Source organism: Nerophis lumbriciformis, linkage group LG25, assembly GCF_033978685.3.
Source record: "Nerophis lumbriciformis linkage group LG25, RoL_Nlum_v2.1, whole genome shotgun sequence".
In the NCBI taxonomy this organism is placed as follows: Eukaryota; Metazoa; Chordata; class Actinopteri; order Syngnathiformes; family Syngnathidae; genus Nerophis; species Nerophis lumbriciformis.
The window spans coordinates 7265080-7285532 of record NC_084572.2 but is presented as its reverse complement, the minus strand read 5'-3'; the positions used below and the strand labels follow the sequence as shown (position 1 = coordinate 7285532).

Sequence of the window (20453 nt, the reverse complement as noted above, 5' to 3'; positions counted from 1 at the left end):
GCGGAGAGGGAGCAGGACCTGACAAAGCTCCTAGCACCTTTTCTTTGAACTGTTTTGTGACCGAGTGCAACAGCTTTTTACGACCCCCTCTCCCCTTAGAAACAGCTGTTGCTATGTAATCAGGGAAAGTCCAAATAAAAGAGGAGGCGTAGAACTCTCTTGTCAGAGCGTGGTGGAAGACTGTACAAGAGTACAGCCCAGACGTTTCTCCTCATTGAGCCAAATTGAAACCTGTCTCTGTTTAATTCCTTGCTTCTTGTCTGTTTAATAGATGTCATCGATGTTTGAACCTTGACACTTATGCAAAGACCTTTGGGTAAGCCTTCACCATTTATTGAGATCTCTGCAGACGTCACAGGTCAGAAAAACGTCACAGGACTGACAAATTCCATACGGACCGTTTGGAGGAAGGAAAGATTGTTTTGTAAATATTTCTACGGTTTTATTTGACATTTTCAGGACTTATGCAGATCCAAAATACACATGAGGAGGTAGCTATAGGTAAGAAAAGTGGGTTTTGCCTCTTTAAGATACAGGTGTGTGGATGTTACCTGAGGTGTGGCAGCAGCACGAGTGCACTCCAAGGTAGTGATAGATCCGTGATAGGCCCGTTCTGCTTCTCAGGAAGTGTAATGAGGGACAGAACCATTTCTGGCACCGTAGTCTGCTCCAGCACACCATGGCCCTCCTCCTTATGACTAAACCACAGTGTGAGAAATACACCATTTCATTCATTTCATTAGGATTTGTGCGACTCACCCGGCGGTCTGGCCCGTAAAGACGAGTGGGTATGTCTCCAAAGCCATGGAGCCATCTGTAGGGGGCGGGGCTTTGGCCAGGATGAGGCTGACCAGCCCATCCAGGGCGCAATGGCGAGACAGGGGGTCGCCGCGGGCAAACAAGCAGGCGGCGTACCGCAGGAGGGTGGGCAAGAAGAGCTGCAGGTGGGGAGAGAGAGAGGGGTGACTGTTGGGGGAAGACAAAAAGTGGTGAGGACTTACCTGCTCAAACTGTTTCATGGTCAGCGTCTCCTTGGTGAACTCCAGGATCAGATCTTCTCCAACTGTGCTGTCAAACACCTAAAGTACCAAGACGTCATGATGCCAACAAAAACCACATTATCTTGAAAATGTAATATCAGTGGGTGTACCTTGTAGATGATCTCCTGGATGACAGCCCTGGGGAGGCTGATGTTCTCCCCAAGGAGCAAGGACGAGACAATTTGGAGAAGCAGCCGTGAACAGGAAGCTGGGAGGGCCACACCCTCTAGCAGACGCAGCACGGTCTACAAGACAGAAGATAACACCGGGTGACGATTTGATCCTCAAATGTGTTTTTTTGTGTTCTCCTTGTACCTGGCAGACGTTCTCCGGCTCCGTGATCTTGGCTCCGTCTTTGTGAGACACTAAGGTGTGGAGGATGAACAGCAGCCTTTGGAGCTGCTCACCCGCTGCTTCAGCCTCGTCTCCCTTGGCCTCCATGACACTGTGGACCTCTGCCACAATGGCCTGTGGATTAGAACACACGCCAAGCACCAACCTTTAGACCACAGGTGTCCAACTCAGGCCTGGCCCGCCTCACCATTTTACAGGTAAAAGCCAGTAAATTAGAATATTTTGAAAAACTTGATTTATTTCAGTAATTGCATTCAAAAGGTGTAACTTGTACATTATATTTATTCATTGCACACAGACTGATGCATTCAAATGTTTATTTCATTTAATTTTGATGATTTGAAGTGGCAACAAATGAAAATCCAAAATTCCGTGTGTCACAAAATTAGAATATTACTTAAGGCTAATACAAAAAAGGGATTTTTAGAAATGTTGGCCAACTGAAAAGTATGAAAATGAAAAATATGAGCATGTACAATACTCAATACTTGGTTGGAGCTCCTTTTGCCTCAATTACTGCGTTAATGCGGCGTGGCATGGAGTCGATGAGTTTCTGGCACTGCTCAGGTGTTATGAGAGCCCAGGTTGCTCTGATAGTGGCCTTCAACTCTTCTGCGTTTTTGGGTCTGGCATTCTGCATCTTCCTTTTCACAATACCCCACAGATTTTCTATGGGGTTAAGGTCAGGGGAGTTGGCGGGCCAATTTAGAACAGAAATACCATGGTCCGTAAACCAGGCACGGGTAGATTTTGCGCTGTGTGCAGGCGCCAAGTCCTGTTGGAACTTGAAATCTCCATCTCCATAGAGCAGGTCAGCATCAGGAAGCATGAAGTGCTCTAAAACTTGCTGGTAGACGGCTGCGTTGACCCTGGATCTCAGGAAACAGAGTGGACCGACACCAGCAGATGACATGGAACCCCAAACCATCACCCAACCATGCAAATTTTGCATTTCCTTTGGAAATCGAGGTCCCAGAGTCTGGAGGAAGACAGGAGAGGCACAGGATCCACGTTGCCTGAAGTCTAGTGTAAAGTTTCCACCATCAGTGATGGTTTGGGGTGCCATGTCATCTGCTGGTGTCGGTCCACTCTGTTTCCTGAGATCCAGGGTCAACGCAGCCGTCTACCAGCAAGTTTTAGAGCACTTCATGCTTCCTGCTGCTGACCTGCTCTATGGAGATGGAGATTTCAAGTTCCAACAGGACTTGGCGCCTGCACACAGCGCAAAATCTACCCGTGCCTGGTTTACGGACCATGGTATTTCTGTTCTAAATTGGCCCGCCAACTCCCCTGACCTTAGCCCCATAGAAAATCTGTGGGGTATTGTGAAAAGGAAGATGCAGAATGCCAGACCCAAAAATGCAGAAGAGTTGAAGGCCACTATCAGAGCAACCTGGGCTCTCATAACACCTGAGCAGTGCCAGAAACTCATCGACTCCATGCCACGCCGCATTAACGCAGTAATTGAGGCAAAAGGAGCTCCAACCAAGTATTGAGTATTGTACATGCTCATATTTTTCATTTTTATACTTTTCAGTTGGCCAACATTTCTAAAAATCCCTTTTTTGTATTAGCCTTAAGTAATATTCTAATTTTGTGACACACGGAATTTTGGATTTTCATTTGTTGCCACTTCAAATCATCAAAATTAAATGAAATAAACATTTGAATGCATCAGTCTGTGTGCAATGAATACATATAATGTACAAGTTACACCTTTTGAATGCAATTACTGAAATAAATCAAGTTTTTCAAAATATTCTAATTTACTGGCTTTTACCTGTATATGGCCTGCGAAAGTCTGGCCAATAAAATACGTTTATTAATACTTTTATTATTATAAAAAAAGTGTTTTTTAATTATTTAAAATGTAAATATTAACTAATAATGCCACAGACAATTATATTGTCATACATTAAAAAATGTAATATACAAATAAAAACAAAAATACTTAAATATCTGCATGACTTATTATTTCAAAGCCAATATCCATCAATTAATACTTTTATTATTATAAAAAATGTTTTTTAATTATTTAAAATGTAAATATATAATATTGCCACAAACAATTATGTTATACATTTAAAAATGTTTTGTTAAAATAAAAATATGATATAAAAATTAAAACAAAAATAAAAAATAGTTAAATATCTGCTTGACTTATGATTTCAAAGCCAATATCCATCAATTAATACTTTTAATATTATAAAAAAATGTTTTTAATTATCTAAAATGTAAATATTATCTAATAATGCCACAGACAATTATATTGTCATACATTTAAAAATGTTTTGTTAAAATAAAAAATATAATAAAAAAATAAAAAAATACATAAATATCTGCTTGACTTATGATTATCCATATCCATCAAATTATGAACTGTAAAAATTATAATAGATTTTATAGTAAAAAAAACAACTGCTGGAATTTTACTGTAAAAACACAGTAGTACTGTTTTTCATTTACAGTAAAAAAAAAAAACAGTGTACAGCATATTATATAGAAAAAATATGGCCAGTTTTTTAAAGCAAAATCTACCTTTTTTTTTACAGTGTACTGAAAAATGTATAGTAATTAGGGATGTCTGATAATGGCTTTTTGCCGATATCCGATATTCCCCAACTCTTTAATTACCGATACCGATATCAACCGATACCGATATCAACCGATATATACAGTCGTGGAATTAACACATTATTATGCCTAATTTGGACAACCAGGTATGGTGAAGATAAGGTACTTAAAAAAAAAAAGTAATAAAATAAAATAAGATAAATAAATTAAAAACATTTTCTTGAATAAAAAAAGAACGTAAAACAATATAAAAACAGTTACATTGAAACTAGTAATGAATGAAAATTAGTAAAATTAACTGTTAAAGGTTAGTACTATTAGTGGACGAGCAGCACACACGATCATGTGACTGGGACTGTATCCCTCGCAGGCTGTATTGATATATATTGATAAATAATGTAGGAACCAGAATATTAATAACAGAGAGAAACAACCCTTTTGTGTGAATGAGTGTAAATGAGTGTGAATGGGGGAGGAAGGTTTTTTGGGTTGGTGCACTAATTGTAAGTGTATCTTGTGTTTTTTATGTTGATTTAATTAAAAAAATAAAATAATAATAAAAATAAAACCATACCGATAATTAAAAAAAACGACACCGATAATTTCCGATATTACATTTTAACGCATTTATCGGCCGATAATAACGGCAGGCTGATATTATCGGACATCTCTAATAGTAATGAAATGCATAGAAGTCACAATTTCATGAGGCAAATTCTCATACATTTATATTCATATAACATTCACTGTAACAAAGGTCTGGGGTGTGACCCTCAATATAAACAAGTTTGACACCTCTGCTTTAGACAATACTCTTCTAGGATGACAGTTTCAATAAAAAAGTAACAATTGGGCTTTAAATAAGCAGTAATAAAACACAAAACTGTAATAAAAACAAATGCAATAATACACAGCAACTAGGGATGTGCTGATCGATTGGACACCGACCAGTATCGGACGATTTGGAAAAGTATCTGATCGCCTTTGCTGATTATTGCCTTTTAGAGCCGATCACAAACACTGACACTATTTATTTTTAGTCCGAATGATGTCTCCAACTTGAAATCTCCATCTCCATAGAGCAGGTCAGCAGCAGGAAGCATGAAGTGCTCTAAAACTTGCTGGTAGACGGCTGCGTTGACCCTGGATCTCAGGAAACAGAGTGGACCGACACCAGCTGGACTGCTGCTGAGTGGTCCAAAGTCATGTTTTCTGACGAAAGCAAATTTTGCATTTCCTTTGGAAATCGAGGTCCCAGAGTCTGGAGGAAGACAGGAGAGGCACAGGATCCACGTTGCCTGAAGTCTAGTGTAAAGTTTCCACCATCAGTGATGGTTTGGGGTGCCATGTCATCTGCTGGTGTCGGTCCACTCTGTTTCCTGAGATCCAGGGTCAACGCAGCTGTCTACCAGCAAGTTTTAGAGCACTTCATGCTTCCTGCTGCTGACCTGCTCTATGGAGATGGAGATTTCAAGTTCCAACAGGACTTGGCGCCTGCACACAGCGCAAAATCTACCCGTGCCTGGTTTACGAACCATGGTATTTCTGTTCTAAATTGGCCCGCCAACTCCCCTGACCATAGCCCCATAGAAAATCTGTGGGGTATTGTGAAAAGGAAGATGCAGAATGCCAGACCCAAAAACGCAGAAGAGTTGAAGGCCACTATCAGAGCAACCTGGGCTCTCATAACACCTGAGCAGTGCCAGAAACTCATCGACTCCATGCCACGCCGCATTAACGCAGTAATTGAGGCAAAAGGAGCTCCAACCAAGTATTGAGTATTGTACATGCTCATATTTTTCATTTTCATACTTTTCAGTTGGCCAACATTTCTAAAAATCCCTTTTTTGTATTAGCCTTAAGTAATATTCTAATTTTGTGACACACGGAATTTTGGATTTTCATTTGTTGCCACTTCAAATCATCAAAATTAAATGAAATAAACATTTGAATGCATCAGTCTGTGTGCAATGAATAAATAGAATGTACAAGTTACACCTTTTGAATGCAATTACTGAAATAAATCAAGTTTTTCAAAATATTCTAATTTACTGGCTTTTACCTGTATAATGTGATTGGTATTGGTACTGGTTGATCTCACTCACTGATGATAGTAAACTACTGGTTGATCTCACTCACTGATGATAGTAAACTAACAGCATAAATCCTTGATCGGAACATCCCTAACAGCAACAATAAAATAAAATAAAAATATATTTTTCGGATCATTTTAGGCGACACATGTGGCACTTCACAGAATCTGAGCCCGAATGCAAAGTCTCTGAATATAACAGGCCGGACTTTACACTTTACATTTTTTTTTAATAAAAGGGTACCACCAAAAATGGCATTATCAGCTTTATTTTAACAAAAAATCTTATGATACATTAAACATATGTTTCTTATTGCAAGCGAAGAACAATTTTGTCCTTAAATAAAATGAGTCTGCTGACGTATGCAGTAACATATTGCGTCATTTATCTACCTATTATTTTGTCTATATTATTAATCTACTTGTTTATTTACTGTTAATATCCGCTTACTTTCTCTTTTAACATGTTCTATCTACACTTCTGTTAAAATGTAATAATCACTTATTCTTCTCTTCTTTGATACTTTACATCAGTTTTGGATGATACCACACATTTAGGTATGGATCAGATATCAAGTAGTTACAGGATCATACATAGGTCATATTCAAAGTCCTCATGTGTCCAGGGACGTATTTACTGACTTTATAAACATAATAGGATTTTTTATTTTTATTTTAAATTTTGTATTTATTTTGTGACAATAAAAACTATCAATGTATCATAGCAGTATCGACTAGACACGCTCTTGAACTTGATATCATTACAGTGATCCACCCATGGCGTTTGTTTACATTCAGGAACGGCATCATTAGCGGTGACGCCGGTGTGTAGTGAAGCATGTTTAGCTATTCCTCGTCCTGCAGTGATAATAATACTTGTAAGAAACTTACTTTGTCGCCATGGAGACAAGGATTAGTGATTTAGAAGTACCGTATTTTCCGCACTATAAGGCGCACCTAAAAACCACAAATTTTCTCAAAAGCTGACAGTGCGCCTTATAACCCGGTGCGCTTTATATATGGATAAATATTAAGATTCATTTTCATAAAGTTTCGGTCTCGTAACTACGGTAAACAGCCGCCATCTTTTTTCCCGGTAGAACAGGAAGCGCTTCTTCTTCTACGCAAGCAACCGCCAAGGTAAGCACCCGCCCCCATAGAACAGGAAGCGCTTCTTCTTCTACTGTAAGCAACCACCCGCCCGCGTAGAAGAAGAAAAAGCGCGCGGATATTACCGTACATTTCCTTTGTGTGTTTACATCTGTAAAGACCACAAAATGGCTCCTACTAAACGACAGGGATCCGGTTCATGAAAAGACGCAATCTCTCCATCCGCACACGGATTACTATTTCACAGCAACTGATATTCCTGTGAACCGCACTGTGGATACAACGGGAGCACGTACGGTGAATATTCGCACCACAGGGAATGAGAAGTCATCCTTCACTGTGGTTCTAGCTTGCCATGCTAATGGCCAGAAACTTCCACCCATGGTGATATTCAAAAGGAAGACCTTGCCAAAAGAGACCTTTCCAGCCGGCGTCATCATAAAAGCTAACTCGAAGGGATGGATGAAGAAAAGATGAGCGAGTGGTTAAGGTAAGTTTAAGTTTACGCGAAGAGGCCGGGTGGCTTTTTTCACGCAGCTTCGTCCATGTTGATATACGATTCCATGCGCGCCCACATCACGCTGGTTTTAATATATTATTAAAGTTTGACTGACCTATTTGACTGTTTTTTTGACATTCCTTTAGTGCAGTTAGATGCGGCTTACAACACGGGGCGGCTTATAGGTGGACAAAGTTTTGAAATATGCCGTTCATTGAAGGCGCGGCTTATAACCCAGGGCGCCTTATGGTGCGGAAAATACGGTAGCTAAAACACTGTGGATGGATGTTAGCTGCTAACTAGCTAGCCATGTCTTAAAGCAGTGGTCCCAAACCTTTTTGGAACTGCGGACCGGTCAACGCTTGAAAATTTGTCCCACGGACCGGGTGGGTATGGTATTTTTTTTTTTATCATAAAAAAAATACAATCATGTGTGCTTACGGACTGTATCCCTGCAGACTGTATTGATATATAATGTAGGAAGCAGAATATTAATAACAGCAAGAAACAACCCTTTTGCATACCTGCCAACTTTTGAAATCAGAAAAACCTAGTAGCCAGGGTCCAAGGGCCGCAGGCCCCGGTAGGTCCAGGACAAAGTCCTGGTGGGGGGTTCAGGCTTCGCCCCCCGACGCAAAATGATTATTAGCATTCAGACAGGTTAAAATGTTGCTAAAACCATCACTTTTCTATCAGTCACAGTGACTTTTCAAAACAAAAATATTACAGCAAAAATCATATGGGTTGATTGACATGTTTATTCTGTAAGCTAACTTCAATAGTTTGAAATGATTTTGACAGTTAATGCCAGTTATCCTGTCAACCTTTCACAAGACTTCAATTTGTTCATTGAAAGTATAAACACTTTTTACAGTAAACAAATGGTAAAACAGTACTAAACAATTACATTAAAAAAAAAATTGGTGTCATTATTAACTTTCTGTCCAAGCTTGTATAATCTACTGCCTTGTTCAATTGTAAAAAATATTCTGTGCCTAAAATTCACATTTCTATCACAATTATCATACTGTAAACATGGTAAGCTAACTTCATTAAAATGAATAGTCCTGTCAATAGCATGGAATTACAATTCAAATGTAGTTTTTTTGTAAGCCTTTCAAAAGAATTCAAAATATGAAAAATTAATGACAATTAATTTAAGCCATCAGACACTTGAAAAGTGGCACATCACATCTCTAATGTAATCATTTTAACTTTTCAACAGAAATAGAACTGCAAAAATATTAAGGACATACTTCTGTATTTTGGTAGTTATGCTGTCAACATTTAACAAGATTTCTTCAACTTGGACTTGAAAGCATAAATAGTATAAACACTTTTAACAGTATAACAGTACTAAACAATTCCAATAGATAACATTGGTGTCATTACCTTTTTGTGGCTAAAATCCAAATTTATTCTAGTCCATGCTCAATTATTGCCTCCGTAAATAAAACTTCGGCATTTATCACATCCAAAGAATCTGTTTGGGCGACGAAAAACGTTGAAAGTTTTCCACTTGTATCGCTAGCAACGGCATTAGACTTGTGTTTTTTTGTCCCAACGTGGTCTTTTACATCGCTAATTCCTCCGTGTCCGATCGAAAAATCTTGTCTGCACAAGGTGCAATTCACGTAGTTTTCACCCTTTTTGGAACGGATAATTATTCCCGGATAGGCTTTTGAATATTCTTCATGGAATGACTGCAGTTTTCTTTTCGGTTTAAGACTCGTATGCGATTTTTCTCCGGCTGATTCCATGATCGTTCGCTCGTTTGGAAACAATGGCAACTGCTGCCTCGTGCTTGGCAGCGGTGCTATAAATAGCCTCGCACATGGCATTCGGGATGGCTCGATAGGAAGTTATGGGAAGCAGTGTCGATTGTCATTGTTGTTACGCGATTTCGTGAATAAAACTTTAAAAAAAAATTTTTTTTTTAATTAATGAAAAACCGTATTTTTTATCACTGCAACCGTAACCCGGAATAGGTTGATGAAAACCGTACTAATTACGGGAAAACCGGAGTAGTTGGCAGGTATGCTTTTGTGTGAATGAGTGTAAATGGGGGGAGGAAGGTTTTTTGGGTTGGTGCACTAATTGTAAGTGTATCTTGTGTTTTTTATGTTGATTTAATAAAAAAATTAAAAAAACATTTATTTATTTATTTTTTATTTCTTGTGCGGCCCGGTACCAATTGATCCACGGACCGGTACCGGGCCGCGGCCCGGTGGTTGGGGACCACTGTCTTAAAGCAGCTCTTCCTGAGGGTGTTTCAGTGTTATAACTTCATCTTTATTTACGCCAAAATGCGTCCATTCTCCCTTTTCTGTCTACACACTGTGTCTGCTTGTAAGTACTCTGTGCGTATGCGCTGCCCAACATGCTCCTCTGCTCGTAAAACCAGCAATGTCATGGCCGTAGAAAAAACAAATATGGCGAAATTGTATTTTTCAAAAAGAGTATAATACGGTTTTTGATTCATTAGTACTGCGATACTATACCGGTACACTGTACAACCCTACTTTACACTAGTCATAAAGTCTTAAAGCAGCTCTTCCTAAGGGTGTTTCAGCGTTATAACTTCATCTTTATTTACGCCAAAATGTGTCCATTCTCCCTTTTCTGTCTACACACCGTGTCTGCTTGTAAGTACTCTGTGCGTATGCGCTGCCGAACATGCTCCTCTGCTCGTAAAACCAGCAATGTCATGGCCGTAAAAAAAACAAATATGGCGAAATTGTATTTTTCAAAGAGTATAATACGGTTTTTGATTCATTAGTACTGCGATACTATACCAGTACACTGTACAACCCTACTTTACACTAGTCATAAAGTCTTAAAGCAGCTCTTCCTAAGGGTGTTTCAGCGTTATAACTTCATCTTTATTCACGCCAAAATGTGTCCATTCTCCCTTTTCTGTCTACACACTGTGTCTGCTTGTAAGTACTCTGTGCGTATGCGCTGCCCAACATGCTCCTCTGCTCGTAAAACCAGCAATGTCATGGCCGTAGAAAAAACAAATATGGCGAAATTGTATTTTTCAAACAGGGTATAGTACGGTTTTTGATTCATTTGTACTGCGATACTATACCAGTACTGGTATACTGTACAACCCTACTTTACACTACTCATACCTGCAGGGACTCCCAAAAAACCAAGAAGTGCTCCTTGTCCACATAACCGGCTGCAGCCTGGGCTGTGTGGTCCAGAGCGTCTCGCGCCAGGTCCCACGGCAAAGGTACTCCCGGGCTGGTTGTGGGCCCCAGCTTCCGCAACGCAGTGGGTAAGGCCTTGCGGGGAAGACGGCGTGTCGTGTCAGTATGTTGGGAGACATGACCGTGTCGTCCGACCTGTAGGTTCTCACCGTTGCAGCGCAGGAGTGGAACATGTGCCGGACTCCCTTGCACATCTCAAACAGCAGCTGGCCGACTCCCTCTGCCTTGTCCGGGTGCTGACACAGGTCCGAGAACACGTGAGTGAGTAGAGTGTCCAATTCTGGAACCTACGAGATACAAAAAATACTCACAATAATAACATAAGGAATGTTTAAAGCAACCGATTATCGGCAAAGAAATTTGGCATTTTGATAATCATCGATATAGGCCTTTTTTTCATGGGTTTCGGCCTACATCAGCAAATACATCAAACACAAATATGTAGTATTTAAAAAATATATATTGTGATGTAGATAGTAGTGACCATTGTTCAAGCACCAGCCCAATGTATTTTGTTTAGTTCATTTAAGAATAAAAATTACTCTTATTGTCAATAATTCTCCCTAAATATATTTTGATATCTGACATGGCATTTATTTCAGTTCTTAATAATAATAATAATGGATTACATTTATATAGCGCTTTTCTATCAACTAGATCAGTGTTTTTCCACCTTTTTTGAGCCAAGGCACATTTTTTTGGTTGAAAAAATGCGGAGGCACACCAGCAGCAGAAATCATTAAAAAATGAAACTCAGTTGACAGTAAAAAGTCGTTGTCGCAATTGTTGGATATGACTTTAAAGCATAACCAAGCATGCATCACTATAGCTCTTGTCTCAAAGTAGGTGTACTGTCACATCACACCCTGACTTATTTGGACTTTTTTGCTGTTTTCCTATGTGTAGTGTTTTAGTTTTTGTCTTACGCTCCTATTTTGGTGGCTTTTTCTCTTTTTGTAGTATTTTCCTGTATTTTTGTTATGTCTTCCTTTGAGCGATATTTCCCGCATCTACTTTGTTTTAGCAATCAAGAATATTTCAGTTGTTTTTATCCTTCTTTGTGGGGACATTGTTGATTGTCATGTCATGTTCGGATGTACATTGTGGACGCCGTCTTTGCTCCGCAGTAAGTCTTTGCTGTCGTCCAGCATTCTGTTTTTGTTTACTTTGCAGCCAGTTCACTTTTAGTTTCGTTCTGCATAGCCTTCCCTAAGCTTCAATTACTTTTCTTAGGGGCACTCACCTTTTGTTTATTTTTGGTTTAAGCATTAGACACCTTTTTACCTGCACACTGCCTCCCGCTGTTTCCCACATCGACAAAGCAACTAGCTACCTGCTGCCACCTACTGATATGGAAGAGTATTACACGGTTACTCTGCCGAGCTCGAGACAGCACCGACACTCAACAACAACACATCATTTGCAGACTATAATTACTGCTTTGCAAAAAATATTTCTTATCCAAATAGGTGAAATTAGATCATCTCCCACAGCACACCAGACTGTATCTTAGTGGTTGAAAAACACCGAACTAGATACTCAAAGTTCTCACAGAGAGAAAATTGTCGGTTATCGGCTCTGAAAAAAACTGTAGTTTGCAGGCTGGATGTCACCCACCTTTCTCATCAGATGTGAGAAGCTCTCTGCTGCAAACTTGCGGATGTGCTCCTCTTTGTGCTCCAAAAGTGTGCTGTACAAGCTGAAAAAAGGGGAACAATAAGGTTACACCTTTTACCCTTTCAGAGAGTTGTCATTAAAATAGCAGTAATAATATAGTATTAGGAAATAATGTATTTTTTACCATTTTGGAACAAAGCATACACTCTAAACCATAGGGCCAAGGCACATTGTTGGGCGCGAGCCAATAAATATCTGTTTCTCAGCTGTGGCTCCTCTGTTGTAATACACTTTTATACCACTAGTAGCAGTAATGACAATAATAAACCAGAGTCGTGTATAGAGAGAGTATGGCCAATGAGACCTAGAGATGCACGGTTTGCGGACACAACCGCGGAGTCCACGGATTATCCGCGGGTCGGGCGGTTGAAATAAAAAAAAATTTGATTTTATCCGCGGGTCGGCGGTTGAAATAAAAAAAAATTAGATTTTAAATAGATTCAGGCGGGTGGCAGTTAAACCAATTCGGAAATATATATACCGGTACATAGTTAAATGTTGTTACCCACATACGAAAAACAAGCAGCACTCTTTGAAACAGGCAATTATTTATCATCAGGCACCTGCAGCACGCCACAACAGAAGAAGAAAAAAAAAAGATGGCAACGCCGGCAGCAAACGTGGTACGCGACAAACTAAAAAAGGGAATACTAAAGACCAGGGGAAAAAAAGGCCAGAAAAGTTCAGCGTGGACTTGTTTTTATGAGGTTGTAAATCAGGATGATAGTAATGCTGGCTACGTGATTTGCAAGAGCTGCGACGCTGTTTATGTCTACGACAGTCACAAAACCGAGACATCTAACATGGTGCATCACATTTGTGCAAAACCCCAAACCTCCACAAACACCCTGAGCATGAGCAGTTTCGTCCGCCGTGATCCCAGAAGAGTGCCACAGGATGTTAAAACAAGGCTTACAGATGCATGTGTGAACACAGCTGCCTGCAGCAGTTTGAGTGGCGCGAGCGCGCTTGGAGGTGCGCTCAGCGCGGCTCCCAGATGATTGCGCACTAGTGTCACTAGTGTGCGTCTGGGCCGTGACAGCGTGGCACGCATTGAATGTCTCTGCTATATTGGATCAGTCTCCTTTCTTTAACAGGCAAAAGCTTTATAACCTCACTAATGCCTTGCATCGTCTATATTAGATATATAACAACGGGTGGGTGCAAGCGGGTGCGGTTTTGATAAAATGTTAGTTCGGGTGGATGGCGGATGGGTGACGACTTTTGTGATGCGGTTGCGGATGAAATAATTGCCTATCCGCGCATCTCTAACAGGCGCCATGTTTGCTACCAAGGACGTGCGCAGATTGTGCATGCATTGTGGTTAGGGATGTCCGATAATGGCTTTTTGCCGATATCCGATATTGTCCAACTCTTTAATTACCGATACCGATATCAACCGATACCGATACATACAGTCGTGGAATTAACACATTATTATGTCTAATTTGGACAACCAGGTATGGTGAAGATAAGGTCCTTTGTAAAAATAATAATAAAATAAAATAAGATAAATACATTAAAAACATTTTCTTGAATGAAAAAGAAAGTAAAACAATATAAAAACAGTTACATAGAAACTAGTAATGAATGAAAATGAGTAAAATGAAGTGTTAAAGGTTAGTACTATTAGTGGATCAATCATGTGTGCTTACGGACTGTATCCCTTGCAGACTGTATTGATATATATTGATACATAATGTAGGAACCAGAATATTAATAACAGAAAGAAACAACCCTTTTGTGTGAATGAGTGTAAATGGGGGAGGGAGGTTTTTTGGGTTGGTGCACTAATTGTAAGTGTATCTTGTGTTTTTTATGTTGATTTAATAAAAAATTTTTTTTTTAAAAACCCATACCGATAATAAAAAAAACCATACCGATAATTTCCGATATTACATTTTAAAGCATTTATCGGCCGATAATATCGACATCTCTAATTGTGGTCGTTCTGACGTTAGTTTGTTTTTTTATAAACCACAATAGTATGTCTAAATATAGTTTTAAACATACTCCAGCTCACAGAGGTGGGTAGTAACGCGCTACATTTACTCCGTTACATCTACTTGAGTAACTTTTGGGATACATTGTACTTCTAAGAGTAGTTTTAATGCAACATACTTTCCCTTTTACTTAAGTATATTTATAGAGAAGGAACGCTACTTTTACTCCGCTACTTTTATCTACATTCAGCTCGCTACTCGCTACTAATTTTTATCGATCTGTTAATGCACGCTTTGTTTGTTTTGGTCTGTCAGACAGACCTTCAAAGTGCCTGCCTTACTGGTGACGTTTCACTTCGTTCCACCAATCAGATGCAGTCACTGGTGACGTTAGACCAATCAAACAGAGCCAGGTGGTCACATGACCTGACTTAAACAAGTTGAAAAACTTATTGGGGTGTTACCATTTAGTGGTCAATTGTACGGAATGTGTACTGTACTGTGCAATCTAATAATAAAAGTTCCAATCAATCAATCAAAAGTGTGAAGGAAAAAAGATACTTTTTTATTTCAACCGTACATCCCGTCAAAAGCCTAAAGACTGATCGCACATGAGGACGTTCCTGTCTTCACAATAAAAGTGCCGCTCCATCGCGCCTGCGCTTTCAAAACAAGAGTCTCCGAAAGCCAGCGCAAACAAGCTAGCAAGCTACGGAGTTTGACGCCAATATATTTCTTGTAAAGTGTATAAAAACGAATATGGAAGCTGGACAAATAAGATGCCAAAAACCCACCACTTTCATGTGGTATTAGACAGAAAGGAGGAACTTTTCTTCTCCTCCATTTGAAAACGTGGACGTTATCAGCACTACTGTCTGATTACAATCAACGCAAGTCATCAGAATCAGGTAATACACCAACTTATATTCTTGTCTTCATGAAAGAAAGGAATCTATATGTTAAACATGCATGTATATTCATTAAAACACCTTTAACATGTAAACAAAAACAGCAAAATAAATACATATAAATGATATACTGTATATATCAATGTATATGTATATATATGTGTGTGTATATATATATATATATATATATATATATGATATGAGTGTGTATGTTACTCATCAGTTACTCAGTACTTGAGTAGTTTTTTCACAACATACTTTTTACTTTTACTCAAGTAAATATTTGGTTGACTACTCCTTACTTTTACTTGAGTAATAAATCTCTAAAGTAACAGTACTCTTACTTGAGTACAATTTCTGGCTACTCTACCCACCTCTGCCAGCTCATGAACTTACAATAAACCCTGCTTAATTAAAAGAGATGTGGAATGAGGACGTGCAGTGTACGCATAGCTCCAGCTGTGGCCAGCACAACATTGGATGCAAACATGGCGCACTGAAGTCACGTGAGAGCTTTCGACCAATCATTTAGGAGATGGTCTGAAACCGAGTTGGTCATACTCTCTTTATATATGACTCTGTATCAAACAAACAGAAGAAGTCTGGAGCTAAATAAAGTCAGAGAGACTTTTTTTAAGTGCAAAAACGATGCCTAAAGTGGTGAAGCTGTAATGCACTTCCATTTTATTCACAGTTTAGTTAAGAAACATATTCATTGGTATTTAAGTTAATTAATTTTAGCACAACATAACTGTATGTACATTTATTTTTGTGATAGTATTTGTTGGGGCCCCGGGCCACTCTGTAGTTGAAAGCTGGGCCACCAGCAAAAACAATGTTTTCTACAAAAGTACCACAAATAGGTAAAACAATACTTTTGTAGCAACTGTGATTAGTCACGATTAAACCAAATTCAAAAGTGTAATTAATCTGATTTTAAAAATATGTCATTTGACAGCACATTTTTTTTCTCTCCTTTTTATGCCCTTTGTGTTTTAAAAATTCACGTTTGCTTCTCCGATAGTAGAAGGAGGAGAGTGAGATGCTTAGTGGAAGACTAGCCTAACTCAACATTAAGAACAACATTCATTTTGATGCACTGTTGTTTTAGAGCAATGAGGGTTTATTTATTACTATTATTACTCAATCTCGTTACCTTGCGTAATGACAATAAAGCTGATTCTGATTCTGATTCTGATGATCATTATTTAAAAATACTGGCTTAAAACATATATTGAGAAAACGGTGCCTTGAGGGTTAGCACAAACACATACTGTATCTACTAAATGCACAGTCGTAGATGGCAACAATGTACCGTGCCAGACATCTTGAGGATGAGTGGATGGGCTATAATCATAATCAAAAGGTTTCACCTGTATATGTTGACCATGTCTTTCACCATGAGCCGCCACAGGTACTTGTACAGGTAGGAGAGGCAGGTGAAAGCCCACTCCAGCACCTCTGTGTCCTTGGTGTCCAGCATTGACGTGATCAGAGTGAAAAAGTCCGGGAAGTGAGGGTAGAAGTCGGTCTGCAGGTCTCTGGCCAGCTGCACCACGAGGCTGAAAATGAAGAAGAACAGAGTTAGATTTGGCTCACTTGTCTTCAGTTTTCGGAAAATTACTATTAAAAAGTAATTAATGAGCATTACTCGGTCCTTTAACTGAATTACTAGCAGAATTAATCTTGAACAAATGTAATTAATTACTATGGAAATGCTAGGGGAAAAGAGAGTGACGTTTCATGAGAGCAGTGCGTGTGGGCCTTTAAAAGGGCGGTGCCTGTTGCCAAGCGACGTCAGCGAGAGCGCACTCAGAGTAGCATTTTAGCTCAGCTGCATTTCTTGGCTTTTTCAGCGGTAGTTTTCCAACAGCTCTGTTGAATCTTTGCACTGGATTGTGTTAGCGCTAGTTAATATCAATCAACCAATCAATGTTTATTTATATAGCCCTAAATCACAAGTGTCTCAAAGGGCTGCACAAGCCACAACGACATCCTCGGTACAGAGCCCACATAAATAATAAAGAGATTGAATGTGCTTCGATGGCTGTGGTCTCCTTGTTCACAAATGTGGTATTGTAGGATTGTCACTTCAATCATTGACTTGTTGATCATTATTCCCTTGTAGTAGTAGTAGTAGTAGTGTATGTGTACCTAGCCTCAATTGTTGTTTGCTGTGTGATGTTGCCCCTTCCTATTTAATATCAAGTAGGGCCGGGCGATATATGGAATATACTAGATATATCACGGGTTTGTCTGTGCGATATAGAAAATGACTACCGGATTTTCCGCACTATTAGCCGCACCTAAAAACCACAAATTTACTCAAAAGCTGACAGTGCGGCTTTTAACCCGGTGCGCTTTATATATGGATTAATATTAAGATTCATTTTCATAAAGTTTCGGTCTCGCAACTACGGTAAACAGCCGCCATCTTTTTTCCCCGTAGAAGAGGAAGTGCTTCTTCTTCTACGCAAGCAACCGCCAAGGTAAGCACCCGCCCCCATAGAACAGGAAGCGCTTCTTCTTCTACTGTAAGCAACCACCCGCCCGCGTAGAAGAAGAAGAAGCGCGCGGATATTACGTTTCATTTCCTTTGTGTGTTTACATCTGTAAAGACCACAAAATGGCTCCTACTAAGCGACAGGGATCCGGTTCATGAAAAGACGCAATCTCTCCATCCGCACACGGATTACTATTTCACAGCAACTGCCTAAAGACTTTCAAGAAAAGCTGGCTACTTTCCGTGCATATTGTAAAAACAAGATAGCTGAAAAAAAGATCCGGCCAGAGAACATTATCAACATGGACGAGGTTCCACTGACTTTTGATATTCCTGTGAACCGCACTGTGGATACAACGGGAGCACGTACGGTGAATATTCGCACCACAGGGAATGAGAAGTCATCCTTCACTGTGGTTCTAGCTTGCCATGCTAATGGCCAGAAACTTCCACCCATGGTGATATTCAAAAGGAAGACCTTGCCAAAAGAGACCTTTCCAGCCGGCGTCATCATAAAAGCTAACTCGAAGGGATGGATGAAGAAAAGATGAGCGAGTGGTTAAGGTAAGTTTAAGTTTACGCGAAGAGGCCGGGTGGCTTTTTTCACGCAGCTCCGTCCATGTTGATATACGATTCCATGCGCGCCCACATCACGCTGGTTTTAATATATTATTAAAGTTTGACTGACCTATTTGACTGTTTTTTTGACATTCCTTTAGCGCAGTTAGATGCGGCTTACAACACGGGGCGGCTTATAGGTGGACAAAGTTTTGAAATATGCCGTTCATTGAAGGTGCGGCTTATAACCCAGGGCGCCTTATGGTGCGGAAAATACGGTACATTGTGATATTCGAGTATTTGTTCTCACGCAGTTGATTTTAGCTGCGGGCATTACACTACAGGCTTTTCTCACTCTTTCTTGTCTCTCCTTCTCACAGAGACATAAAACAAGCACACCTTCTTACATACGTCGCATACTGTCGCGCGTGCAACGTCATACGCCCTCGAGGAGCAGAGAGGTAGCGTCATGGGTAAAGTTAACTGTGGTGCGAGTGGTAATATGAGAGAAAAAAGGTGCGAATCTGGTACCAAATGAAGGAAGAATAATTAATTCCCAAGAAATACAGCAGGGGGTCCATCGTCTGGCGGTGGTTTGGCTTCAAGCGGGAAGATGTTGAACAGACAACCGTTATATGTCAAGTATGCAGCAAAAGCGTTGCTACAAAAAGTAGCATTACTGCTAATGTGTAGCATCATTAGAAAAGTCACCCGCTAGAGAATGAAGAGTGCTTGAAACTCCGCATGTCATCATCTCGGCCGGTGCCACACCAACAAAATGCCCAAGCAACCATTTCCAGATCAACACCGTATGAAACAAATAGTCAAGAACAGAAGGATATAACGTCGGCAGGAACCTACCACATAGTGAAGGACATACACTATTTGATTTCCTATTATGCAGCTCATTTTTATTTGACACTTATAGAAATATCTTGTGTGACATCATGCACAAAAGTGCACTTTATTTGTTTTAAACTATTGTAGTGGCGTTCTGTACAAAAAGTGCACTTTAATTGAGTGTTGTTTTGATATGTCATCTTAGTGACATATGCACAAAAGTGCACTCATAGCTTGTTTTAAAATGTCTCTGACAATCTTGCACTTTCTGTTTGGAAATGACATGAATGTGTGTGCCACTGCTTAATAACTGTTTCATAAATACACTTTTGGTTAGAGATGTCCGATAATATCGGACTGCCGATATTATCGGCCGATAAATGCTTTAAAATGTAATACCGGAAATTATCAGTATTGGTTTCAAAAAGTAAAACGTATGACTTTTTAAAACGCCGCTGTACGGAGTGGTACACGGACATAGGGAGAAGTACGAAGTACAGAGCAGTTGCGTCTCCCAGTCATACTTGCCAACCCTCCCGATTTTCCCGGGAGACTCCCGAATTTCAGTGCCCCTCCCGAAAAAATCTCCCGGGGCAACTATTCTCCCGAATTTCTCCCGATTTCCACCTAGACAACAATATTGGTGGCGTGCCTTTTGGCACTACCTTTGCGTGCCGGCCCAGTCACATAATATCTACGGTTTTTCACACACACAAGTGAATGCAATTCATACTAGGTCAATAGCCATACAGGTCACACTGAGGGTGGCCGTATAAACAAGTTTAACACTGTTACAAATATGCGCCACACTGTGAACCCACACCAAACAAAAATGAAAAACACATTTCATGAGAACATCTGCACCGTAACACAACAGAACAAATACCCAGAACCCCTTGCAGCACTAACTCTTCCGGGACGCTATAATATACACCCCCACCTCAACCCCGCCCACCTCAACCTCCTCATGCTCTCTCAGGGAGAGCATGTCCCAAATTCCAAGCTGCTGTTTTGAGGCATGTTAAAAAAAATAATGCACTTTGTGACTTCAATAATAAATATGGCAGTGCCATGTTGGCACTTTTTCCATAACTTGAGTTGATTTATTTTGGAAAAACTTGTTACATTGTTTAATGCATC

The 20453-nt window shown here is 39.8% G+C and overlaps 1 protein-coding gene across 2 annotated transcripts in view; it reads right to left on the bottom strand.

Annotated features, from left to right (window-relative positions):
• utp20 (UTP20 small subunit processome component) overlaps positions 1–20453 on the bottom strand; it is a 138769-nt gene that overhangs the window by 91284 nt on the left and 27032 nt on the right. For both annotated transcript variants that reach the window (XM_072916052.1, XM_061983527.2), the window contains 9 exons: positions 16786–16974; positions 12502–12583; positions 11034–11171; positions 10804–10959; positions 1356–1508; positions 1151–1285; positions 1002–1079; positions 760–938; positions 552–698 (listed from right to left, as the gene is read on the bottom strand). In XM_072916052.1, the coding sequence (XP_072772153.1) occupies positions 552–698; positions 760–938; positions 1002–1079; positions 1151–1285; positions 1356–1508; positions 10804–10959; positions 11034–11171; positions 12502–12583; positions 16786–16974 (1257 nt within the window). The remainder of the gene's footprint in view (positions 1–551; positions 699–759; positions 939–1001; positions 1080–1150; positions 1286–1355; positions 1509–10803; positions 10960–11033; positions 11172–12501; positions 12584–16785; positions 16975–20453) is intronic.